This window comes from Pongo pygmaeus, chromosome 9 (assembly GCF_028885625.2).
Source record: "Pongo pygmaeus isolate AG05252 chromosome 9, NHGRI_mPonPyg2-v2.0_pri, whole genome shotgun sequence".
Classification (NCBI taxonomy): domain Eukaryota; kingdom Metazoa; phylum Chordata; class Mammalia; order Primates; family Hominidae; genus Pongo; species Pongo pygmaeus.
In genome coordinates, this window is record NC_072382.2 from 77,312,009 (window position 1) to 77,339,763 (window position 27,755).

General features: G+C 42.9%; 2 protein-coding genes across 4 annotated transcripts in view; one reads left to right on the forward strand and one right to left on the reverse strand.

Annotated features, from left to right (window-relative positions):
* Window positions 1–14,270, reverse strand: part of THAP12 (THAP domain containing 12) — a 31,220-nt gene extending 16,950 nt beyond the window's left edge. Inside the window, exon 1 of the mRNA XM_054439842.2 lies at window positions 13,885–14,270. Within this exon, the coding sequence (XP_054295817.1) occupies window positions 13,885–13,973 (89 nt within the window). The 5' untranslated portion in view covers window positions 13,974–14,270. The remainder of the gene's footprint in view (window positions 1–13,884) is intronic.
* Window positions 14,271–14,380: 110 nt separating this feature from the next.
* Window positions 14,381–27,755, forward strand: part of GVQW3 (GVQW motif containing 3) — a 33,363-nt gene continuing 19,988 nt past the window's right edge. Inside the window, exons 1-2 of one of the 3 annotated variants that reach the window (XM_063671227.1) lie at window positions 14,470–14,511; window positions 14,924–26,049. In XM_063671227.1, the coding sequence (XP_063527297.1) occupies window positions 14,963–15,595 (633 nt within the window). In that variant the 5' untranslated portion in view covers window positions 14,470–14,511; window positions 14,924–14,962 and the 3' untranslated portion in view covers window positions 15,596–26,049. Of the gene's footprint in view, window positions 26,050–27,755 lie in introns of those variants that run through there. The other 2 variants (XM_054439843.2, XM_054439845.2) reach the window with 2 other exon arrangements.

Here is a 27,755-nt window from a genome sequence, read left to right on the forward strand (position 1 = left end):
CATGCCCTCTCGGTGCTTCAATATTTTCAGAAAAGCTAATAATAGCACTTATTATGAGCCAGACACTGTTCTAAGTCCTTTCCAAGATGGGTACTATTATTATCCCCCTTGTGCAGATGAAGAAACCAAGGCACAGAAATATTAAGTAACTTGCTAAAGTCACAACTAGATCTTTCCTCAAATTTCTTTTCTTTTTTTTTTTTTTGAGACAGAGTTTTGCTCTTGTTGCCCAGGCTGGAGTGCAATGGCATGATCTTGGCTCACTGCAACCTCTGCCTCCCGGGCTCAAGCGATTCTCCTGCCTCAGCCTCCCAAGTAGCTGGGATTACAGGCATGTGTTACCACACCTGGCTAATTTTGTATTTTTAGTAGAGACTGGGTTTCTCCATGTTGGTCAGGCTGGTCTCAAACTCCCGACCTCAGGTGATCTGCCCGCCTCGGCCTCCCAAAGTGCTGGGATTACAAGCGTGAGCCACCGCACCTGGCCCATTCCTCAAATTTCTAAGAATAAAAGTTCTGCCGTGGATAAACAGTATCACAAATTATTTTTTTGAGATGGTGTCTTGCTCTTTTGCCCAGGGTGGAGTGCAGTGGTGTGATCTCAGCTCACTGCAACTTCTGCCTCCCAGGTTCAAGCAATTCTCCTGCCTCAGCCACCCGAGGAGCTGAGATTACAGGCGTGCACCACCACACCCAGCTAATTTTTGTATTTATAGTACAGATGGGGTTTCAGCACGTTGGCTAGCTTGGTCTCGAACTCCGGATCTCAGGTGATCTGCCCACCTTGGCCTCCTAAAGTGCTGGGATTACAGGCACGAGCCACTGTGCCCAGCCCAACATATTCCTTTATAATTAAATCACAGTTTTTTTTAATTTATGTTTTAACACTATTTTCCACCTCCCCCCAACATACATGCCCCTGACACTTAATTCTCTCTACTCTAAAAATGTAAAATCAAGGTAAAATGCTATGATTTTTAAAAAACTACACGTAAATTGTACAGAATTTCATTTTGACCAACAAGTATTACTGCTCACAGTAATGATGCCTAAGATGTTCACAATTGAATCACACTTTTACACAGTTGTACATTATGATTATAAACATTTCATGTTTCAAAATCCAAATATTAAGTATAAAAACGATCTCACTATAAAATAATTTGCCATACTGCTACAGTTGTTTGTTTTTTAAATTCTTAAATCTCTGGAGACCTTCCACACAGAGCAATACTGTACATATTACCTCTGAACTAAGTTGAAGCAGCTTTCTGATATCAACAGCAACTCTTATTCAGACAATCAAGAACAGAATGGGCATCAGGCAGACAGCCTAATTAAATACACCTGTCTTTCTATATGAACTACTTGAGTACATCTAGTGAAAGAAGTGCAAGACCTCTAATAATCTTTTTAAAGCAAACTTAAATAAATACACAAGTTTATGAACTGGCACACTAAATTCCAAAGACGTCAATTCTCCCCAAACCCATTTACTAATTCAATATAATCACAAGCCCAATAAGTTTGTGAGAGAGAGCAAAAGAAATGACAAATTATTCTAAATTATTCTAAAACTTTTTATACACAAATTTAAAGAACCAGAGATAACCAAGATAATCTTGAGAGAGAGAGAGGAAAAAGGAGGTTGAGATAATTACACTACCAGATATTAAGACTTACTGTAAAGCTTATTAAGACAGGTACTGGCAGAAGGACAGCTTATTAAGAAGGACTGGCAGAATGAAACAAAATAGAGCACTGCAGATACTTAAAGGTAGCTTTGAACAGCAGCAAATATGGATTTTTCTTTTCCAATAAATAGGGCTGAGTCAGCTGAACATCTACATGAAAAAAATAAATCTTAACTCCTACTTGTACACCATACACAAAAATAAGTTCCAAGTGATTGTAGATCTAAATATGAAAGGTAAAACAATAAAGCCACTAAAAGATAACACAGGAGATTATCTTCATGACCTTGGAATAAAGATCTCTTAAGGCAACAGCACAAACGCTAGAGGAAAAGATTTATAAATTAGGCTACTCTAAAGTTAATAACTTTTCTTCATTAAAAGAAGCCATTTAAGAGTGAAATGGCAGACCACAAAATGTCAGATATTTGCAATACATATATCTAACAATGGACTCACATTCAAAATATATATGAAGAACTACAAATAAATAACCCAACATAAAAATAGGCAAGGGGCCTTGAACAGGCACTTTATAATAAAAAGGTTATAAAAATGGCAATACATAGATGAAAAAAAAATGCTCAATCTCATCTGCCATCAGGGAAATGCTAATTAAAGCCAAAACAAATTACTACATACCCACAAGAATGACTACAATGTAAAAGAGGTAATACCAAATATTGGGGAGAAGGTGAAATAACTTTGCCCATCAACAGCAGAATGGATAAATTGTGGTATATTCATTCAATGGAATACTACTTGGCTATGAAATGAACAAACTATCTACAATCTCACAAATGTAATGTTAAGCAGAAGAAGCCAGGAGTACATACTACATGATTCCTTTGATATGAAATTCAATAACAGGCAAAACTCATTTATAGTGATTGTTCAGAAAAAGAGTTAACACAGCAGACCTCAGGCTGCTGTCCTTAGAAAGGCCTGTTTGTTAAGGACCTTGGGCTGGTATCCGGGAACTTGGTTGGTAAACAGTTCCATACACAGAAATAAAATTTTTCCTAACTGATAATGCAGCTCAATGTGCCTAGACTGTGCAAACAACATGATTTATGCTGAACACCTGCCATCCCTTCTGGGAATCTGGAATTTTATTATATGCCAGGCAGAGGCTGCCTGTGTGATCAGGACCCAGTAAAAACCTTGGACACTATGTCTCCAATGGTCTTCTCTCCACAGAAACACGGCACATGTGTTGCTACATTTCCACCACTGGGGAAAAATGGGCTCTGGGTGACCCCCTCATGGGAAGGAGAGAGCATAGGGAAGCCTATACATGGATTCCTTCAGACTGTGCCTGTGTCTTTTTCCCTCATGATCCAGATGTGTATCCTTACTACAATGCTGCAATAAATCTTCACTGTGAGTACAACCATATACTGAGTCCTGCAAGCCCTTCTAGTGAATCTTTAAACATGGGGTGGTCTGGCTCCGCCTCAACACAGTGATGGAATAGTAGATACATTTGGGGAGGGTAACAACCGGGAGTGGGCACAAAAGAGGCTACTGAGGTGCTGCTAATGTTCTATATCTCAAACAATAATAAAGCTTCCATTCATTCTCCCTCTTACCCCCAAAACCTAACTAATCCAAGGTATGTGAAGTCACAGTGGCTACCACTGGGGAGAATGGGATAATGGCTGGGAGAACCATGGAGCAGAGGAAGTTTGGGATGCTAGTAATACTCTATTTTTTAAAAATCCTGGTGAAATTTTCATGGCTATGTTACTCTGAAAATCCAACATGATGTACAGTTATCATTTGTGATCTTCTGTGCATATGTTTTTTGGTTTTTTTTTGAGAGAGAGGATCTCACTCTGTTGCACAGGCTGGAGTGCAGTGGTGCAATCTCGGCTCACTGCAGCCTCCATCTCCTGGGTTCAAGCAATCCTCCCACCTCAGTCTCCCATGTAGCTGGGACTACAGGCACACGCCACCGTGCCCGGCTAATTTTTTGTATTTTTTGTACAGACGGGGTTTCACCATGTTGCCCAGGTTAGTCTCAAATTCCTGGGTGAAGTGATTGTCCTGCCTCGGCCTCCCAAGGTGCTAGGATTACAGGCACGAGACACCACACGTAGCTCTTCTGTGTATACGTTTCTACATGAATAAAATTATAAAAATTATATATGACTGGGAGACTGAGGTAGGAGAATCACTTGAATCCGGGAGGCAGAGGTTGCAGTAGGCCAAGATCGCGCCACTGCACTCCAGCCTGGCAAGAGAGCGAGACTCCGTCTCAAAAAAAAAAAAAAAAAAAAAAAAAAAATATATATATATATATATATATAAAATATATATGACCACAATAAGACTTTTCACATGTATATTCATATGTGTATTATGAACATGTATATATATTTATATATATACGTACCCACTTATATACTCGTCTCAAATTTTTACCAATGCCTCCCCTTTCCCAGCTCTCCCTGTCATTGTTCTGTTCCCTGTACTCCAGATTTTGTAGACTTTTCCCTTAGCACAGTGGAATGACTCCCCAAATCCATCTGCTCCTCTCCATCAATAACACCCTGGTCCAAGCTACCATAATTTTTTACCTGGTCTACTAGTATCTCTTCCAAACTGGTCATCTGCCCTTCTCTAACCCCTTCTCCATGCTGCAGAGTATTTTTTAAAGCCAATTTGAGAATGTCTCTCCCATGCTTAAGCTTTTAGTGGCTTCTCATTACTCTCAGGATAAACAACTGTGTTCACTTCTATCCTGAGGCCTTCCCTGCGCTGTTTACTCAGCCTACTACACTCTTCTTGCTGCTTTTTATACACTTCCTATGCACAGTTAACTATGACTCAGCCTTCAGATCTTAGCTCAAATGTCATTTCTTGAGGGAAACTTTTCCTGACTCACGTGTGTACATATATGTGGGTGTACGTGTATGAATATGTATGCACACAGAAAACTCCAGGTATTTAAGACTTTCCACCTCTCCATATATAATATCTGAACTCCCTACATTTATCTTACTATATTATTCCCACAGTGTAAACATGCCCTAATGTCTCCCATCTTTAAAACTCTCTTAACCCTGATCCTCTTTATAGCAAAACTTGTTAAAGCATCCATTTGGACTGCATCCACTTATCTTCTACTGTCTCCTTAATCAATGCCAAGGAGGCTCCTGCTCTATCCCTTTTCCACTGAAACTGCTCAAGAAAATTACTAATGACCCTATCCTGCCAAATCCAACGGTCACTTTCCTGTACAGATTTTATTTCATTTTTAACTTTTCTTTTCTTTTTTTTTTTTTAGGTGGAGTCTTGCTCTTGTCGCTCAGGCTGGAGTGCAGTGGCAAAATCTTGGCTCACTGCAACCTCTGCCTCCTGGGTTCAAGCTATTCTCCTGTCTCAGCCTCCTGAGTAGCTGGGATTACAGGCACCCGCCATCATGCCTGGCTAATTTTTGTACTTTTAGTAGAGATGGGGTTTCGCCATGTTGGCCAGGCTGGTCTCGAACCCCTGACCTCAGGTGATCCACCCGCCTTGGCCTCCCAAAGTGCTGGGATTACAGGCGTGAGCCACGGTGCCTGGCCTATCTTTTATTTCATTTTTAAAGTAATGAGAAGAGGTGTCATTATGTTGCCCAGGTGGGTCTCAAACTCCCGAGCTCAAGCGATCCTCCCGCCTCAACCTCACAAAGTGCTGGGATTACAGGCGTGAGCCACTGCGTGCAGCCACTTTCTGTACACACCTTAAACACCTTCAGCACTAGTCAACCATCACTGATCACTTCTTTGTTTTGTTTTTGATATTTTTCCCTCACTGGTTTCTTACTAATGCAGCATTTCTAAAAGTGTATTCCAAGGAATCCTGTTCAAAGAATTACTTCTAAAAAAAAAAGAGAGAGACAGGGCCTCAATCTGTTGCCCAGGCTGTAGCACACTGGTGCAATCTTAGCTCATTGTAAAGTTCAAACTTCTGGGTTTAAGCCATCCTCCTGCCTCAGCCTCTCAAAGTGCTGGGATTACAGGCCTGAGTGACCATGCCCAGTCAGAACTGTTCCATTTAAAAAAAAAAAAAAAAGGACCGGGCATGGTGGCTCATAATACCAGCACTTTGAGAGGCCAAGGCAAGAGGATCACTTGAGGCTAGGAGTTCAAGACCAGCCTGGACAATATAGGGAGACCTTGTCTCTATAAAAAATTAGTCAAGTGTGGTGGCATGCAACTATGGTCCCCAGCTACTTGGGAGGCAGAGATGGGAGGATTGTTTGAGCCTGGGAGATGGAGACTGCAGTGAGCAATGACTGTGCCCCTGCACTCCAGCCTGGGCGACAGAATAAGAACCTGTCTCCAAAAAAAAAACAGGGTTCCTTGGTCAAAAAAGTTCGGGTAATACCTATTTTATCCTGTCCTACCTGCTCTTAAGGTTTTAGACATTCCTGCAGGGCCTTTAAAAAAGTTAGCTAACCTCTCTGTACCTACTTTGGTCATCTGTAAAGCAAGGACTACCTCAAAATTTACTGCAAGGGTAACATGAAATAATGTATCTATAACAGAGAAGTATATAACAGAGCAGTGCCTGTCACAAAGAATACACTACATAAGTACTGTTCCAGCCTGAGCAACATGGCGAAACCCTGTCTCTACAAAAAATACAAAAATTAGACAGGCATGGTGGTATGTACCTGCAGTCCCAGCTACTTGGGAGGATAAGGCAGGAGAATTGCTTGAGCGCAGGAGGCAGAGGTTGCAATGACTGGAGATCGTGTCATTGCACTTTAGCCTGGGTGACAGTGAGACACTGTCTCAAAAAGAAAAAAAAAAAGGAAAAAAAACGAAGTGCTATTATTACAACTCACCCCATTGTTTGGAAGATTAAATGAGTTGATATGAAAGTACTTCAGGCTGGGCGTGGTGTCTCACATCTGCAATCCTACCACTTTGGGAGGCTGAACAAGGGGGGAATGCTTCAGCTCAGGAGTCCAAGACCAGCCTGGGCAACATGGCGAGACCCTGTCTCTAAAAAAAATTTTTTTTTTAAATTAGCCGGGGTTTGTGACGGGCACCTATAGTCCCAGGTACTTGGGTGGCTGAGGCTGGAAGATTGCTTGAGCCCAGGAGGTTGAGGCTGCAGTGAGCCATGCTCCTGCCACTGCACTCCAGCCTGAGTGACAGAGCAAGACCCCTCAAAAAAAAAAAAAGTTTGAAATTTGCTGCTCACATTTTAGAGCAGCAATTCTCAAACTTCATAGTCCCAGGATTCCTCTGCACTATTACATTATTGGGGACTCCAAAGATCTTTTGTTTATGTGGATTTTACCTAAAAACATTTATCAGAAAAAATTTTTAAGTATTTATTAATTCATTAAAATACCAACCTTATAATATGTTAACACAAATAATGTTTTAATAAAAAATTACATTTTCCAAAACAAAAACATTTAGTGAGAAAAATGACACTTCTTCATTTTTGCAAATCTCTTTAACGTCCAACTTAACAGAAGACAGCTAGATTCTCACAACTGCTTCTGTATTTAATCTATTGCTATATGTTGTTTTGGTTGAAATATATGAAGAAAATCTAGCCTCATAACGATATGCAGTTAAAAAGGTTATTACAATACTCCTCTTTTTTCCATATAATTGTGAATTCTCCACAAGTGGTAGTTTCTTCAAGATTAGTTGAAATGTGAAATCTGAGACCAGACCAATGAGCTTTTTCATGCCCTAGTACCTAAAAAATCCCATAGTCTATCTTGCACTTTGAATAGATCTTTTATCCACGTATGTCTCTGTAAAACTATAAACTGGTCATTTGGAAAATATTAGTTCAGTGAGTTATACATACCATATAAATGTTAACGCAATTCATTATACAAAAAAAAAACCACACATCAGTATCATCAGTGATCTCACCAGAAGAGTCTTTAAGTATTAGAGAGCTGTCAAGCTCACAGTGGCACATAAATTTTCCAAAATTCTAATTTTCAACTTGAATGCTCAAATTATCAGTTGTTCTCCTTGAAGTGGCAGGCTTGTTTATTTCTGAGAAAATGTCTACCAAACACTCAGATCTGAATAATATTTAGAAAATTCTAGAAAACACAATACAAAATTTATCAAAGCAATGATGCCATCATGTTATGTAGCACCCCAAAAATTCCACTGTCCACTCCTGAGAGACCGAATATGAAAAATGCAAATAATATCAGTGTTATTATGAAAATAGTTTTGACATTGTGGACTCCCTGAAAGGGTCTTGGGGATTGCTATGGTCTGAACGTCTGCATCCCCTCAAAATTCATATTGAAACAATCCCCAGTGCAGTGGTGTTGGGAGGTGGGGCATCTGGGAGGTGACTTAGGTCATGACAGGAAAGCCTTATTTGCCCCTTCCGCCATTTGAGAACACAACAAGAAGGCACTATCTAAGAAGCCAAGAGTGAGCCCTCACCAGATGCCAAATCTGCTGGTGACTTCATCTTGGACTTCCCAGCTTCCAGAACGATGAGAAATAAGTTTCTGTTGTTTAAAAATCACCTAGTCTAAGGTATTTTGTTATAGCAGCCCTAACAGGCACCCTCATGAGTCCCCAGAAAACCACTGTTTTACATTTCACAAAGTAGAGCACATCAACTCTCAATCAGCCTTCATTAAATTGCCAGAAGAACCTTGGAAGCCCTCACCCATCTTGGGTGAGTTAGTACTAGCTGCCTGAGGAGGAAGAAGAGAGCTTCAACGCCCAACTCACTCTAATCAGAGCAATTCGTTAGCTCTACCTGTACCTTCTCCTGGTTTAGGAAGAGCTCCACTGTGAGCTGCCTCACAGTGGCAAGCCTTGGCATTAGGCAAGACACCCTGGGAAAATCAAGATTTAGGCTTCTTTTTTTTTTTTTAACTTAAACCGTGTCACTGACCTAAGCTGGGTTGATTATTTCACTTTTTTAAAAAAGAAGCATATTAATGCCACTTTTTCTAAAACAATAAGAACTATTATGGTATGTAATTCCACACCATACACTTTATTAATTACACTCTTGAAGTTTAAATTATTTCTAAATAGCTGTTTCTAAAAGCATGCATGGAATTTATATGTACTGTTTTAATAGCATTAAATATATTCATCTTTATTGTTAGTTAACAATGTTAGCATCTGAAGACTAGACTGGCAATGTCACCTTTTATCAACCTTCCCTACAACCTGTTTATAGAAGAAAAGGTGGGGAGCGGTTAGAACTAATAACCCTAAAAATACTGTTATTAATTCAATAACACCTCTGGAAACTACTTCTTTGTTATAAATAACACCGGGCACAGTGAAAAGGAAACTATCAAATACAGTAGAACTTAAAATCATGTAGTACGAGGAGGTTTGATTTGGATAAAAAGACCTTGAACATATTAAATTAAACAAGCCAGACATAAAAGGAGAAATATTGTATGATTCCACCAATATGAGGAACCTAGAACAGGCAAATTTATAAAGACCGAAAGTGGATTCGAGGTTACCAAAGGCTGGAAGGGCAGGGGAACGGGAGGTTATTGCCTAATGGTTACAGTTTTTGTTTGGGATAAATGAAAAAGTTTTGGAAACAGTGGAGAAGGTTGCACAACACTGTGAATGTAATTAACGCCACTGAATTGCACACTTAAAGGTTAAAATAGCAAATTTTGTTGTATTTTACCAAAATTTTTAAAATTACTGTATATACTCCAAATCATACACTTTACATGGGTGAATTATATGTGAATTGCACCTCAATAAACATCTTTTTAAAAAGAAATTCATGATTTGGTCTTGAAGCATTCAAAGGAGTGTAATGCTGAAAAGGGCACAGACTTAGTGTGATCCTGGGGACAAAACTAGGACCTCCAAGGCCTCAATTACAGGAGGCAGATGTCCACTCAATACAAGGAAGAAACAACAGCCAAAGCTGTCTAGAATCATCACGTGTCTTCTCACAAAGGGGAGGACTGACATTAGAGGTGTTTTAGCAAGGGCAAAGATGCCCATCTGTCAGGAATGCACAGGGCCTATAAAGGCCCATAAACATCTTTGTCTTCGAATGCTAAATTGTGTCTATGTTTTTTTTTTTTTCAGTTAAGAGTCCTTATGCTAGATTCTCAAAAAGGATAATAACCCTAAAAATGACTAAAAGTCACTATTATTGAGAAAATTCCAGTATTTCAAGTGAGATTTCACTAGATCTAAACACTTCTTTCAAATCTGAAACTGTAAACCCCTATAGACTATACTCCCCTTAAGGAGTGTAGTCAAAACAGGATTCACTACATATTAATACAAATGACCTGTGGTCCGGAACTGACTGGGGTGCCCTCATTATGGAAGAGAAATAAACTTGTAAGAATGTCTTTGGGTTAAAATTTGAGTAAAAGGAAGATAACGCATAACGGGGCAAGGCCAAGTCAGACTAAGATGCTCCTCTCCTCTGTTCCCAACTGCTACTCCTCACTGTACTGAGCGAGTTCTTTCCCATGTCTCGGAACTTAAAACACCGGGAATGCCCCAGGACTCAATCCTCGGATCTGTTCTTTGCTCACTCCTTAGATAACCTTAACCTGTACCACAGTTTTAAATATCCTCTATAAACTGAGAACATCCATATTTACAATTTCCAGTCTGAAAGTCTCTGAATTTCAGACTTGTATATCCTATTCTCTCTTCAAGACATCCATTTTCTTTGAGGTGAAATTCTCATAACATAAAACTAACCATTTTAAAGTAAAAAACTAATGGCAATTAACACATTCATCATGTTCTGCAACCATCACCACTACCTAATTCTAAAACATTTTCATCACCTCAAAAGGAAACCCTGTAACCATTAATCAGTTGCTCCTCACTCTCCCTTTCCCCCAGCCCCAGGCAACCACTGATATGCTTTCTGTCTCTATGGATTTACTTATTCTGGATATTTAATATAATAGAATCATATAACATATAAGCTTTTGTATCTGACTTCTTTCACTTAGCATAATGTTTCTGAGGTTCACCCATACTGTAGTATGTACTGGCACTTCATTCCTTTTCATGGCTAATATTTCATTGTATTGATATACATTTTGTTTATCCATTCACGCACTGATAAACATGGCTTGTTTCTACCTTTTGACTATTGCGAATAGTGCTGCTATGAATGTGTGTACATTTGGTTTTTTTGAATATCAGTTTGTAATTCTTTGGATATACGCCTAGGAATGGAATTGCTGGGACACACGGTAATTCTACATCTAACTGCCACTTGTGGTTTTGATTTGAACTTCTCTAATAACGGGTGATGTTCAGCATCTTTTCATGCGCTTTTTAGCCATTTATATCTTTTGTTTAAAGAAAGAAGTCCTTTGCCTATTTTAAAATTGGGTTGTCTTTTTGTTGCTGAATTTTAAGAGTTCTTTATATATTCTGAATACTAGACCCTGAGCAAATGTATTATTTGCAAGTACCTTCTTCCATTCTTTTCACTTTCTTGGTAATGTTCTTTGATACACAAAAGTTTAATTTTGATGAAGTCCAATTAGTCTATTTTTCTTTTTACTGCATGTATTTTGGTGTCATATCTAAGAATGTGGTGCCAGCCAGGCACGGTGGCTCACACCTGTAATCCCAGCACTTTGGGAGGCCAAGGTGGGCAGATCACCTGAGGTCAGGAGTTCGAGACCAGCCTGGCCAACATAGCAAAACCCCGTCTCAACTAAAAAAAAATACAAAAATTAGCCAGGCATGGTGACGGGTGCCTGCAATCCCAGCTACCTGGGAGGCTGTGTGAGTAGAATAGTTTGTGAACATCGGTGCGGAGGTTGCAGTGAACTGAGACTGTGCCACTGCACTCCAGCCTGGGCAACAGAGTGAGACTCTGTCTCAAAAAAACAAAAAACAAACAAGAATGTGCTGCCAAATCTAAAGTCATGAAGATTTATCTATATTTTTTTCCTAGAAGTTTAATGATATAGCTCTTATATTTAGGCCTTTGATCTAAATAAAAGTATAGGCCATTTGGAGTTCATTTCTGTATATGGTATGAAGAAAGATATCTATTTTTTTTCTTTTTTCATCTATTCTTTTTTTCTTGAGACGGAGTCTTGCTTTGTCACCCTGACTGGAGTGCAGTGGCACGATCTCGGCTCACTGCAACCTCTGCCTCCCGGGTTCAAGCGATTCTCATGTCTTGGCCTCCTGAGTAGCTGGACAGGCATGCACCACTGCGCTCAGCTAAATTTTATATTTTTTAATAGAGACGGGGTTTCACTATGTTGGCCAGGCTGGTCTCGAACTCCTGACCTCAAGTGATCCGCCTGCTTAGGCCTCCCAAAGTGCTGGGATTACAGGTGTGAGCCACCATGCCCGGCCTAGACATCTATTCTTGAACGTGTATCAGGCCTCTCAAACCCATACTTTTAGTATTCCTCTACCAAACCTGCTCTTCCCAGTCTTCCCTACCTCAGCAAATGCTCACGTTAAAAATCTTGAAGTCGGCTGGGTGCGGTGGCTCAGAGCCTGTTCTAGCACTTTGGGAGACCGAGACAGGAGGATTGCTTGAAGCCAGGAGTTCAAGACCAACCTAGCCAACATAGATTTTGAAAATCTTGAGGTCGTCCCTGAGTTCTCTTTTTCTTTTACAATCTACCTCCAAACCATTAGCAAATCCTGTTGGCTTCACCTTCAAACCATATCTCAAATTTACCATCTCCTCCTCTACTAATCTGGATTATTACAACAGCCTTTTAACTGGTCTTCCGGCTTTCACCTTTGCCTCCCCACAATCTAATGAGCTGTCACTGATCCTGTTAAAATTTAAGTCTCTGCTCTAAACCCTTCAATAACTTCCTATTTCACTCATAATAAAAACTATAGTGCCTTCCAAGACCTACAATGCCCTACCTAAAGAATTTGCCCCTACCATACACACACCTTTCTGGTCTCATCTCACCTCTCTCCCAGTCCCTCTCCCTGGACTCCTGGCTGCCCTGTCTTTGCCTTCTTTGGAATGCTGCTGCCCAAGGTATCTCCATGGCTAGCCCCTTCACCTGGTCTTTGCTCAAATTCACCTTCTTAGTGAGGCCTTCTCTAATCACTGTATTTAAAATAGCAATTGTGCGTCCCTTGATACTACTTATTTCCCTACCCTCTAACCTTTGTTTATTTTTCTCCACAGTATTTATCATCATCCGACACACTACGTATTTTACTTGTTTATTCCCCCCCCATTAGAATGTAATCTTCATGAGAGCAAGGACTTCGATTTGTTCATCTGTAACCCCCACGGCTCACAACAATGCCAAACACAAGTAGACCTTCAATAATTAACTGAACTAATTAATAAATAACATAAATTATAGTCGCCCGTTGCTGTATCTGTTCCCTTAATGCACTGAGAGCTTTCTGCAAGCAGTGACACCCTTATTCACCCACGAACTCCCAGCACCTAACATTTGCGCTCGGCACACAGTAGGCATTGATTTTAAATGAATGAACCAACAAGACAGGTCTATGAAACATCTCAGCCTTTCAAAACACAGTCCCTATGCTATCATTCCCTAAATATAAGTCAGTGTGGGGGGGTTATCCGAAGGAAGAGGTTCCAATACCAATTTCCACGCCCTCACGCGTACACCCTCTGTTATCCCTACAATAACCAAGTGAGAAAATGAGTAACGGTGACAGCCAGAAAATGAACCCTGAACCGTGCAATGACAAGTCCGAAGGAGAAAGCAGTTGTGATGAGATGAAAGAAGGTAGCGGGACTCAAAACAGAAACAGTGTCCCGTGGGTGGTGGCAAGGAGAGGGAAAAGCCCCAGTGGCCACAACCATAGAGTCCTGCTCTCTTTTGACAGCTAAGGTAACTAACGCCCAGAGAGGAAAGCGACTCCCCCGAGGTCATACAGCAAGTGAGCCACGTCGAGAACCCACAGCATCCCGCGTCCGCACGCCGCCCCAGCTCCCTCGTTTGGGGTGGTGTCCTCCGCACAGAGCCCCCACCAGCGCACGTGCTCCGAGGTCCCCGGACGCCCGCCCGCCCACGGCTCGGGGCCGGCTCCCCATCTCGGTCTAACGCTGGGGTCGACGGCAGTGCGCTGCGCCCGCCTCCTGCGCCCCTCTCAGCCAGCCCGGGAGCCCGCCCGGGGCCGGCGGCTGGCAGCGCTCACCGCGAAGGTGGGCCCAGGCCGCCCGCTCTGCGCCCGCCGCTTACCTGGCAGGGTCCCGCGGGAACCTGAAGAAGGCCAAGTCGGACTGCGTGCTCTTCCGCGTGCAGTTGGGGGCAGCGCAGAAGTTCGGCATCGTCGCCCGCCCGCTGGCCGGCCCAGCCCTCCCCTCCCCGCCTCCTCAGGGCAGTCCGCCCGCCCGTCGGGGCCGGGGAGGGGAGCCAGGCCGGCCGGCCGGCTCGGCAGGGCCGACGCGCGGGGGAGGGGCGGGCGGGCTAGAAGCCGCGAGGGCCAGGAGGGGTGCCGCGGTCCGAGGCCGGGCTGGGGACGCGGCTCCACAGTGCTGTGAGCGGCCGGGAGGATTTACCGCCGCCGCCGCCGCTGGTGCACCTCCCGCCCGCCCGAGACGCTGCCGCCTCCTTCCCACAATGCACCCTGACGCCCGGAGGTGCCCTCTCTTCCCTCAGCCTTCCTCCCCCGCCCCTTCTTTCCGCCTTCTCAGCAGGCGGGCACGCGCAAGGAAGCGCGCCAGCCGGGGTGTGGCGAGGCGGAGGCGGGACCGGGCGCGCGCTGCCGCAGTGCGACTGCGCACAGTCTAATCCGCTGGGGGAGAGAATTGCGCATGCGCGCCTGTCTCCCGGGAAGCTAGAGTAGGCGATTCCCGGGCTGCTCCGGTAGGTTTGGCGTGCGCGGGTTTCTGCAGATCTAGGGCGAGCTTGCACGTTACATCACCGATGCATCTCTTCTTGCTTGCTTAATTTGCCACCACTTAGGCCTTTCTTGCCGAATTCGCCATATACTCCTTAAGGGCCGCGGAATCGGAGCGACCTTGGTGACTGGCAAACTCGGCAGATGTGCGTGCACTGGTTTGATGCAGACGTGGTTGTAGGCGATTTAATTTTTCCCAGCTTTGCAGCGACTGTTGGCTTCCCGGAACGGATCCCCCCAGCCTCGACTGGAAGCTGAGGGACAAAAATTCATGAAAGCAATTACTCTTTCCCGGCGAGGCTTCTAGAAGAGCAAGAATAGCGATATGATTACACCTGCAGCCCTATAAAGATTGATCTGTCCATCTTTCCCTTACAGTCGTGGCCTGTTAACGTTCCTGTGTTGTTCAGTGCCAGAATGAGTGACCGCTATTTAGAACAAAGGATTAGTATCAAATTTTGCGTGAAATTGAACAAGTCTGCAAGTGAGACCCACCATCTTTTAAAAGAAGCTTATGGAGATGAAGTCATGTCAAGGGCCAGAGTTTTTGACTGGCACAAAAGGTTTAAAGAAGGACGGGAAGATGTTCGAGATGATGCCCGAAGTGGGCGTCCAGTCACCCACCGAACAGATGACAATATCCAGAAGGTCAAGGACTTGGTTTGTTCAAACAGGCAGTTAACCGTGAGGATGATGGCTGAAGAGTTAAATTTAGACAAAGAAACTGTTAGGCTCATTTTGAAAGAAAACTTGAACATGAGGAAGGTTTCTGCAAAAGTTATTTCGGGTGTTTTGAAGGGTGAGCCTAAACCACAAAAACTTGACTTTCGGTCGGATCTTTCAAAGGAAACTAGGAAAAATAGCTCATGTTTGAGGAAAAAGGTAACAGGTTCTGAAACATGGAGTTATCTCCAGGGTGAAGCTGGTGGGGAAATGCCCCTGCCGGTATCCCACCCCAGAGTCCACTACCCTGCCAGCCAGCTTCTGCAGGCGTCATCTTCAACAAGCCTTCCCCCCAGGGTAGCTGAGAATTGGTTCACCCCATGGTGAGAGGAATGTGAGTTAGCTGAACCAGAACTAGGATGCTGCCTCACTGTTAGGCACCTTATTTGGCTGCTCACCTATTTTTCAGTCTTCACCACTCCTCCCTATGTGCCATGGCCCTCCTCATTACTCTTTGCTGGACTCTTGGACCATTTTCCTTGCTGTTCTCCATAACTTTGAAAAACTTTTGGCTGTTGCCTTCTGGTATTTGCTTGTTCTTGATTTCTTTTGCTCAACAAGTTTGGATTTCTCCTCTGCCCAGACCTTAGCTTGTTGTGGCTGTCCTGTTCCTTTGTTCTCAACATTCTGCCTCAGAGGATCATGCCAGTGAGAAGAGAGGAACAGGATCTCCTGGAATCTGTATCTCTGTGCCCAGGGAGGCATGCTTTTCTGGGAGGACCCCAAAAGAAGGCTTACAGTTTCAGCCTGCTTCGCAATCAGGGCCTGAGGTATGGTACAGAAGGTGGTGGCATGCTGGTACTACTGAACAGTGCTGGGCCTAAGGGCTGATCTAGCCCAGATGACTCAGTAGGCGCCCCTTAGGAATCAGGGGTTGGCCACCAATACTGATCTTCTTACAGGCCTGCACCTCACAGAAGAGCTGGGTTTGTTTCATTCTAGTCCTATGCTTTGGACCTCCACTTATTTGGGTATCACCCCTGTTGGAAGAGGAGGATCTGGTGCTAGAAAATGTAAACCCGGGGACCCAGACCTAGGCTGTGATGTGTGGTGAGGAAGACCAGGTGGCTCTCTAGTCCCTGAATTAAGGGAGCCTGCTGCCTATGTGCAGATTCCCACACAGCAGCCTGTTTTTAGTAACTAATGCCTATAGTTTTGAGAACTTGCTGTTTTTAGAACACTGCTGGGCATTGACAGTGTGGAAGTTATGAACAAGATCTCCAAGGGCTGATGGGCTTCATGGATGACATGGTTCTTGAACTGGATCCATGAGGATGGGTGAGACGGGGCTGTGAAATTAGGGAAGGCTTCCGGGGCAGGTGGAACAACATGAGGCTTCCAACCTGCATCAGTAGAAAATGACACTGGCCAGGTGCAGTGAATCACACCTGTAATCCCAGCACTTTGGGAGGCTGAGGTGGGCGGATCACAAGGTCAAGAGATCGAGACCATCCTGGCCAACATGATGAAACCCCGTCTCTACTAAAAATACAAAAATTAGCTGGGCGTGGTGGTGTGCGCCTGTAGTCCCAACTACTCAGGAGGCTGAGGCAGGAGAATCTCTTGAATCCGGAAGGCAGAGGTTGCAATGAGCCGAGATTGCACCACTGCACTCCAACCTGGCGACAGAGCTAGACTCTGTCTCAAAAAAAAAAAAAAAAAAAAAGAATTAGAAAATGATGACACTATTGGCTAAAATAACAAAGTTTAAAGAGGAAGATAATGGTGTTGCAGCAGATGAACAATTTGGGATAATTTGCTTTCTCTCCTAAGCCTCCAACTCTATGCCACTTGTTGTTAAATTGCTTCCCCTGAGTCTGTGAATAGGTTTGTAACAACCAATTTGATATCTGATTTTCCATTTGGACCCCGACAAGCAGTTTCTGCAAGTTCAAACTCTGTCTCTTCTTTTCCTGCCTCTGCCAGGATTTATGGAATGGAACTTTTCCCAAGTGGGTTCCAAGTAATACCACATAGACTGGAAACATTCAGGGGGCAGGGATTTGGTAATAGCATTTCACAGAATTGGCCAGTCTTTGTTTTACTCAAGGATTTTTAGATATAACAGCTCCTCTTAAACAATATTGCTTTATAGTAGAGGCACAACACTCATTCATCACAGTTACTTTTAGTGCTGTTCTTTCACTTTCTCTACTCACCTCCAAAAATTACAAGTTCCTCATTAACACCTGTTTTTGTTTTGTTTTGTTTTTTGAGATGGAGTCTTGCTCTGCTGCCCAGGCTGGAGTGCAGTGGCACGATCTCGGCTCACTACACCTCTGCCTCCCGGGTTCAAGTGTTTCTCCTGCCTCAGCCTCCCGAGTAGCTGGGATTACAGGTGCACGCTGCTACACCCAGCTATTTTTTGTATTTTTAGTAGAGGCGGTGTTTCACCACGTTGGCCAGGCTGGTCTTGAACTTCTGACTTCAGGTGATCCACCCAACTCGGCGTCCCAAAGTGCTGGGATTACAGGCGTGACCCACCGCGCCGGGTCAACACCTGTTAGTTTTGAGGCACCTTGAAAGCTAGACCTTGTCCCACAAAGAGAAGATACTGTATAAGAAAACTCTTAAACCAAGCAACAGCTTATAGACCTCCAGCTCCTTAACAGTTTCTAGACATTCCATTTCAGGACCATTAAGTCTTCCTACATCAGATGCGGCTCTAGGTTGCCCACAAGCACTTGGCACCAGGGACACTGCACTTTAGGAACAAAGTCCCCACCACTAGTTCTTGCAGCTTTGTTGCTGAACCTCATATTAATCCTTGCTGAGGCCCACCCAGTGGTAATTGTTGCAGATGTATATGCTCCTGGACCCAGGCCAGGATCCCACAACCATACGTACAGGAGTTGTTTCTAACCTATTATAAAACAGAGGTCCTGAGACAACTTACTTCTGGATTTTATTCCAGTCCTATGAACAGGGCTGGTGTGTCCCTGCCAATGATGCTGGACCAAGACCCATGGTGGAGTGTAGAGTACCAGAAGCTATGTTGGTCCAGACATGGTTTAGACACAGCAACCAGAAGCAGGTAATTAGGAGTGTGAATTCAAATGGTTCCAATTGGCTATAATGAAAAGGACTTATCCAGAGCAAACCATTCACATTTGGCTGCTCAGAATCTCTAAACCCAAGGGTAGAGCATGATCTAGGCATCCCCAAATAGGAAATTTCTTATATGAGTACTCCTAATGTGCCCACCCACCAAATCTATTTTATTGCTGTTGCACGTTTTGCCCTGGCCTGCACCTTGCTGCCTAGGCCTCTTGAGCTCCTGGTCCCGTAGTCTCACACATCCAGCTATGTGTCCGTCACACCCCAGGCTCTTGTCCTTGACTATTTTTAGACACCTCTCAGTTTATTCTCCAGTTTGCTCTTACTCCTCTCTTTCCTTGTTGCTTTGTTTTCTGGTCCTGGGTCACATCTTCAGTAGCTGCTTTTGGTCGCTTTGGTGTGCTGATCCTTGTATTGACCTTTGGGTCATGGTTTTCCACTTAACTTACAACTCTTCTCTCTGATTTTTTGGATCCTTCTTTCAGCTCCCCGCTTCAGCTGCTGAGTAAGGAAATTGTCTGCTCCAGCCCTGGCCCCAGGTTGCCTTCCTATCTTAAAGAAGCAGGGTTGGGTGACATGTGGGAATTATGTGTTGATTTTGTTTTTTGTAAGGGACATGGGCACCTTAGCCACCCTCAGTTGCACTCCGCAGAGGCACCCAGTGTCACCAGTTTCTCAAGGAGGCAATATGTTACCTCTAGTAGCAAGAGTCATGAAACTTTTTCAGAGCTATAACATCCAAAGCCCATTCTCCTAGCAACTGTATTTTCCCTGGCGGGAGAAGCTTCACCTAACCACAAGAGATCAAGCCTGGCTTTCTGTGGGATGTCAGTAGGAGAGCTGGCCATCTGCAAACTTTCTCAAGCTTAACACCATCGGTCAATGACTCCGTTTGGCATTCAGGTTGATCTCTGTCCCCGCCCCCACACTCATTCTAATTCAAAGTCCACATGGAATGTTTTATGCCACAGCTGAGAGTCTAAGAGGAATACATGCCTTCCGGAGCAGATCATCTTAACACTGATTTTATGCAATTCTCTCTTTCCATCACCCCACCCTACCTTGCTTCATTTGCCCCACTAGTAATGATCAAAAAGAGAAAGAATAAAATGTTCACCAAATCTGTGACTTAGAAAAACACGTGGAGTGTTGTGCCATCTTCTGAATTATGATCCTCACTGAGTCCTCATTGAAATGTTACCATTTGGGGAAGAATGTTTACCTGGGGCCTCCTTCCCAGAACCTTTTTTTCAGATCAATTTTTTAGTCAAAGTCTAGACTTGCCTTTGGAAATGCCTGGATAAATCTGGATGCTAAATGACTTGAGGACACCTAATAAAGGAATGGGGTACTATTGGGGAATTGTCTGTCATTGCATTACAAATGCTCAGTCTCCCTGCTATTTGCAGACACCATCACCAGCGAGTTTCACTAGGCTCTTTGGGATTGGGTCTCAGCAGGGTCCCATGTGACTCAATAAGAGCCTACCTTTGCTGCTAAATTGTGTATGTTACCCTGCATTCTCCAATTGCTGCTTCTTCAGTCAGCCCACCCAGATTTTACCAGGCGTTTATATCTTTTCTGAGGTAACCATCATGTATTTATGTTCTACAGTGTCTCCCTTATCAGATCCTTGCAAATACTGTCCTAGTTGAATCACCTCTTTCCCAGTATTAATATCCGGAAACAAAAAATCTATAGTGGGGAGCTCCAGTGGGTCCCCTCCAAGGACTCACTTGGGCATAGTCCAGTGGTCAACAGACTTCTGTAAAGGAGTCTTTATGGGCCATATGGTCTCTTTTGCCACTAAACATTTTAGTGCAAAAGTAGACATAGTTAATATAGAAACAGATGAGCACAGCTGTGTTCCAATACAACTTTATAAATGGATATTAGAATTTGAATTTTATATAGTTTTTACAAAATACTATTTTGATTTTTTTAAACCATTGAAAAATGTTAAAAAGAGGCCGGGCATGGTGGCTCAGACCTGTAATCCCAGCACTTTGGGAGGCCAAGGCGGGTGGATCACCTGAGGTCAGGAGTTCGAGACCAGCTTGGCTAACATGGTGAAACCTCATCTCTACTAAAAATATAAAATTTAGCCAGGCGTGGTGGTGTGTGTCTGTAATCCCAGCTACCCGAGAGGCTGAGGCAGGAGAATCGCTTGAACCCGGGAGGCTGCAGTGATCCAAGATCTCGCCACTACTCCAGCCTGGGCAACAGAGCGAGACTCCATCTCAAAAAAAAAAAAAAAGTTAGACATTCTTAGCTTTTAGGCCATAGAAAAACAGATGGCAGGACAGGTATGGCCCATGGGCTGTAGTTTGATATAACCCCCAGTCTAGTGTATATAAAGTGTGTACAGAAAAATGACAGATGATTATTTTCCATCAATAACATTATTAATGCCACATTAATCTGGCAGTGTCTGACAATTTATTTGTAGAAATTGTGGGCCAGGCACGATGGCTCATGTCTGTAATCCTAGCACTTTGGGAGGCTGAGGCGGGCAGATTGCTTGAGGCCAAAAGTTAGAGACCAACCTGGGCTAACATGGTGAAACCCCATCGCTACAAAAAAATACAAAAATTAGCCTGGCATGGTGGCACGTGGCTGTAGTCCCAGCTACTTGCAGGGCTGAGGCAGGAGGATCACTTGAGCCCAGGAGGTCCAGGCTGCAGTGAGCCATGATCGTGCTACTGCACTACAGCCTGGGTGACAGAGTGAGACCCTGTCTCAAACAAAAAAAAGAAATTGTGGAATATTGGAGGGAATCTGTGGAGCCAGGACAGTAAACTAAAGCTGAGTGATTGGCTATTTTACCTTGAAATATTCTGCTTCACAAAATAAATTTTGTGCTGTTTTTGACTAAAAATGATATTATAAAACCACCTATATTATTCCCATGTAAAATATGAAAACCAGTGTTGGCAACACTGAAACTGATGCCAAGCTGCAACCAACAATAATAGAATGAACTGAAGGTAGTCCCAAAAATGATTTGACCATGGGTAGCATTTGAATAAGCTTATGTTATCACCTATTAAAGTGTGTACTATGGAGATGACAAAACTCACTGAAATGTATTTTTTGCATGCTTGCAAATATATATATGTATTAAAGATACATATGTGTATTTGCACCTTGCAACTGGTGCTAAGATCTGTCCTTTTAGGTAAGTATATTTGTTTTTTCCCCCAGAGAGCTCTTTATTGTGTCACCTTTATTTAAACTGATTTTCCAAAGTTGTAGTAGAATCTCAGCATTGAACAGACCATTACAACAGTGTCTGATCCAGCCAGTCATGTTTCCTATGAGTTCAGGAGTGACTAAACCCTACAGCTGCTGAAAGATTGCATCTGAAGGAAGATTCTGTGTTAATTCACTCAACAAATTTTTATTGAGTGGCTTTATGTGCCAGATGCTATCTTGTGTGCCGGGATACAGCAGTGGACAAAATAGACACAGGCCTTGGATTAGATGGTCTGAAATCTAATTATATTACTCTTCACTCTTGCAAAATTTCTGTTTCGTGTGCGCACACTAACCCATTGTTAACTGCATACCTGGAAACAGGTATGACCGTTGCCACATGCCTTTGTGCTCTGGTCTTGATGCCTCTCCAGCTGCATTAATAATTAGAGGACTGCGTGTTTCATTTAAATTTTATTATCCTTTAGACAGATCTATATTGGTAGAAAAACACACTGGCAATGTTGGAAGTGTAGACTGGCAATGGTTTTCTGAAAAGCAATTTGGCAATATCTATCAGGAGCTTTAAAAATGTTTAGATCCTCTGATCCTCCAATTCCACTTCTGGGAATCTGTCCTAAAGAAATAGTCTAAAATGTGGGCAAAATCAATGCTTAACAATCTTAAAGTCCAACAGTAGAAAATTGGTTAAGTAAATTACAGTATGACTATCCAGTAGACTCTTGTGCCATCATTATAATTTATGTTTCTGAAGAGTATTTGACAGCACAGCAAAGTGCTTATAGTGTTAAGTGAAAAGAGTGTTATACAAAATTGTATGTATAAATCCAAAAAATGTCTTTTAAAAAGACGGAAAGGATATGCAAACTCTGGGTAGTTGGATTATGGGTTTTCCTGGTTTTATGCTTTAAAAAATTTTCTCCAGTATATTATTACTTACATTATCAGTAAAAATCAATAGCATCTAGAGCTGGCAGTGGAGAGATTGAGGCCAGATCACTAGTTTGGTCCATGAACAATTAACTGGCTGGGTGGACACAGAGGCTATATGATCTTGTGTTGGCAGCAAGGCTGGGACAGAAGGGAAAAGGACCTGCCCAGGAGGAGAAGGGACCGTGTGATCACGTGACCATAATCCCTACAAAAAAAACACAAAATGTTAAGGGAAGACACCGTGGGTGGCATGCTCTTGTGATGTAGTCGTTGGTAGGTAAAAGACCACTTATGAATCAAGTATATTCTGACAAGTGGAAAAGGATATGAATGCTCTCCTGGGTAAAATTAACCTCCTTTGCATTTCATTCTCACATTCTCGCACAAAATGAATTATCAAGATGGATTTTATAATAGCTGATTCTCTGAAGAATCCCTGAGACTTCGTATGATTCTTTAGTATAGCAGTGGCTTTCGATGTGCCAAGTCTACCTCCTCCCATACTGGGACACTCAAGCAACACAGATGTACACGGGAATTTTGGGTATTCTATACTGAGAATACTGCACACATATCATTAGTCATCTTAATGTTGTGACTTACCAAATTCTTAACGTTTGCAAATGTGATTTTGTTGGCATCTAGAACCAGTGTATTTTTTATTTATGTCTGAAAAATAATCATTGTGGGGTTTTAAAATGAAAAATCATGTAGCTAATGCCTATCCATAAATGAAATTGTTATGTTGGGAAAATGTGTACTTAACCTTTGCTTTAGTAAAATGATTATTATAAAAATGTTAAATGTCTCCTCAGTGAAATTTTAAACCTCCAAATGAGTACACAAGGTAAATACATATTTTATAGGCCTATAGCTCATATAATTGCCAAGCTGAAAGAGTTCTTTAAGATCTAAGTATAAGTCCTCTGGTCTGTAGAATGAATGAGTGAGGCTTGTGTTTCAGTTCTGGCTTCTTGACTAGCTGTGTGACTTTGGGCAATTCATTTGTACCCTCTAAGGTTGTCAGTTAATTCATCTGTAAAAGAGAAATAATGCCATCTATCTCATGGAGTTGTTCATTTTGTTCATTTCAACAATATTTATTGAGTGCTTATCTGTGTATGATGCTGTTCTAGACACAGTAAACAAGACCCCAAGAAATGTTCCTCCTCATGAGCACACATTTCAGTGAGGGAGACAGACAAGAAATAAGATAAATTAGTAGGCTGGGCGCGGTGGCTCACGCCTGTAATCCCAGCACTTTGGGAGGCCGAGACGGGTGGATCACGAGGTCAGGAGATCGAGACCACGGTGAAACCCCGTCTCTACTAAAAAAAATACGAAAAAATCAGCCGGGCGCGGTGGCGGGCACCTGTAGTCCCAGCTACTTGGGAGGCTGAGGCAGGAGAATGGCGTGAACCCGGGAGGCGGAGCTTGCAGTGAGCCGAGATTGCGCCACTGCACTCCAGCCTGGGCGACAGAGCCAAGACTCCGTCTTAAAAACAAACAAACAAAAAAAAACAAACAGATAAATTAGTAAAAATATCTATGTTAGATAGTGAATATTAGATGTGAGGCTTACATTAAACAGTGTATACGAGGCACACAGCACAACACCTGGCATGGAGTACGTGCTCAATAGAGAATAATTTCTTCTGTGTATACGAGGCACACAGCACAACACCTGGCATGGAGTACGCGCTCAATAGAGAATAATTTCTTCTGTTTCTTGAGGCTTCCTAACAGCTCCAGAATTACCCTACAATGTGGTGGTAGTCGGCAAGAAGCCTGACTCATTGCTTTCTATCTCTTGCCAGTTAAGGCCTAAACCTGTTTTTGCTTAAGAAGACAAAACAATTCTTACGGTGGTGTTTCGTACTTCCTATATGGCAGATTAATCAAGGTGGTGCCTAAACACTGTTGATAAATGACATTTTCTGGAGCCAGTTGGCAGGAGTCCTTGCCTGGGGTGGGATGGCAGGTGTTAAGTCCACAAAGACAAACGCATAGTGTCATTGCTATTTAAGCAAAACAGACTAGAAGACCGAAATGGCTGTTTCTCTTAAAGAAAAGATGTGTGCCCTATGTCCTGGGCCAAATGTTGAAGCACTGAGCAAAGTTTGCAGTATTGGAAGGAAACTGCCTACTGCATTATTTATGGGAGACCAGGGCATTGACAGAAAGCCAGGAAAAGGAGAGTTTAATGGTTTGTGGTTTTGATATTTTTGTCCATTGTAGAAAATTTGGAAAGTTTAAAAATGTTTAAAGAAGCAGCCAGAAGTCCACTCCTGGAGTTTGGATCTTTCATCAGACCCATCTCCTTGCCTCAGCTTCCTCCTTCAAAAACATGCAGCCAGGCTGGGTGCGGTGGCTTATACCTGTAATCCCAGCACTTTGGGAGGCTAAGGCGGGCAGATCACGTGAGGTAAGGAGTTCGAGACCAACCTGGCCAACATGGTAAAACCCCGTCTCTACTAAAAATACAAAAATTAGCCAGGTGTGGTGGTGCACGCCTGTAATCCCAGCTACTCAGGAGGCTGAGGCAGGAGAATCACTTGGACCTGGGAGGTGGAGGTTGCAGTGAGCTGAGATCGTGCCATTGCACTCCAGCCCAGGCAACAGAGTCAGACTCTGTCTCAAAAAAAACAAAACAAAACAAAACAAAAAACAGTGAACGGTCATTTACTGAATTCCTTCTTCGAGCCTGGGCCTGCATTAGGCGTAGAGTACAGCCCTTGTCCTTGGGCAGTGCCCAGCTTTGTGGGTTAGGGAAAGGGCCAGAGGTGGAGAGGAGCACCAAGAAAGGGTTCCTACCTTAGACTGTCAATTTTTCCCAGAGGAGAGAGCTAAGGAACAAACTTTTGTAAAGAATTGGAACAAAAAGTTGTAATCATCAACTGAGGGTGATTGTGAAAAACAGACAGTGGACTGTAAAGAAGCAAAACATAGAACGATGGTAACTGTAGCTCTTCTTATGTAAGAGAGCCTGGAGCTCTGTCCACAAGGATTTAGTGTGTAATATTACCTCTCAGAAGAAACTGGACTTGAGGCTGTGGGCCAGTACCCCTGTACCTTGCATTAAGAACCTAATAAGTGAAAATTCAGAATTACAACCCAAACTCGATGAGGGAATTGGCCCAGGGAGGCTGAGTGATTTTTTTGAATCACACATTTAGTTGGTGGCAGAGCCAGGATAATAATGAAGGACCTTGAACTTCGCTCAGTCCGTGAGTTTTTTCTATTACTCCATCGGTAATTATTTCCCTTACTAAAATGTACATTCTCATATCTTTAAAATCATGCTCACCCTTGCATTTAACAAATGATTTACCAACAGTTGATTTACATACAATTTTTAAGGAACATATTTATAGCATAGAAAGTGGTGCAGAGGGTTTTACCAAATTTCTCTGGGGTGTCCAGGTCCCCTGGTCCTTCCAGAGGTGTGTTCATAAGTAAATGTTGGCATTCTGTCATCCATTTTTTCCAGATGTTCTTCCCAAGTAGTGTGTTATGTTTTGTGTTTTTAATATTTCTCATATACGTTTTTAAAAATCTGGGCACATAAATCCTAATAAAGCTCTCAACTATCTCCTCTGTGCTGTCTCAAATTTCTGAGTATGCTTATATTCATGACACAGTGTCTGAAGTCATGAATGCTATCACATAATTAGGACTTATATCCCTAAACCCCAGTCTTATGTTTCTAGATGTTCTGAAAATTCTTTACATTTCACTTATAAATGCCACTATACTGTACCATGACATTTCCATAGTAACATATGTTTCAAACATGAAAACAAGAAGCCCAAGGAAAAGGGAAGTTGGTTTCCAATGCATAAATTAAAAAATTAAAAATTGTAGAATACATAAAATGAGGTGGTGGGTATAGTATAAGGGGATACAATTAGGGGACTGTATATTTTATTCTACTTTGACCTCTCCTGAACAGAATGTTCCTGTAGGCTCACCTTAGGGATGGGCATTATCTGCCACCCACCCAGTGGCCCAATCTTGGAATCATGCTTTCTTTGACCCTGACATCCCGGCAGGTCCATGTGATTTCCCTAACATCTCTTACTGTCACCTACTGCAAATGGACAGGGGTGGTCACCCACCTCTCACCTCACTGTCTGAAGACCATCCCCTACACTGCTCCTGTGCTGTTTGGCTTGGAGTTTGCTGAAAACTGGAGACTTTTGGACATCAACTTTTTGAGCTTGCTCAATCATGCCCCACTTTGTGCCTGGAATCCCTCTGCTGCCATCCACCTGGCAAACTCCCCTTTGGGACTCAAGCCTCAGCCTCACCATTGCTGTTCTCCCCTGCCACCCACCAACCCACTCAGTGAAGCAGCCACCCTCCCCTACCACCATGTAAAATGCACATTCTTTAATTTTTTTTTTTTTTTAGCTTTAGCTTTTGTGGATACATAGCAGGTATATATATATTTATGCAGTATATTGGATATTTTGATACAGGCATACAATGTGTAGTAATCACATCAGGGTAAATGGGGTATCCATCACCTCAAGCATTCATCCTTTGTGTTACAAACAATCCAATTATACTCTTAGTTATTATTATTATTATTTTTTTTTTTTTGAGAGAAGTCTTGCTCTGTCACCCAGGCTGGCGTGCAATGGCACCATCTTGGCTTACTGCAGCCTCCACCTCCTGCGTTCAAGCGATTTTCATGCTTCAGCCTCCCAAGTAGCTGGCATTACAGGTGCACGCCACCACGCCTGGCCAATTTTTGTGTTTTTAGTAGAGACAAGGTTTCACCATGTTGACCAGGCTGGGTTTGAACTCGTGACCTCAGGTGATCTGCCTCCCTTGGCCTCCCAAAGTGTGACTACAGGCGTGAGCCACTATGCCCAGCCTTCCTTTAGTTATTTTTAAATGTACAATTACATTATTATGACTATAGTCACCCTGCTGTGCTATCAAATATTAGATCTTATCCATTCTTTCTAACTATTTTTTGGTACCCATTAACCATCCCCTTTTCCCCCCACCCCACCCTCCACTATCCTTCCCAGCCTCTGGTAACCATCATTCTACTTCTACCTCCATAAGTTCATTTATTTTAATTGTAGCTCCCACAAATAAGTGAGAACATGAGAGGTTTGTCTTTCTGTGCTTGGCTTATTTCACTTAACATAATGACCTCCAGTTCTATCCATGTTGTTGCAAATGACAGGATCTCATTCTTTTTTATGACTGAATAGCACTCCATTGTGTATATATGTCACATTTTCTTTATCTATTTGTCTGTTGA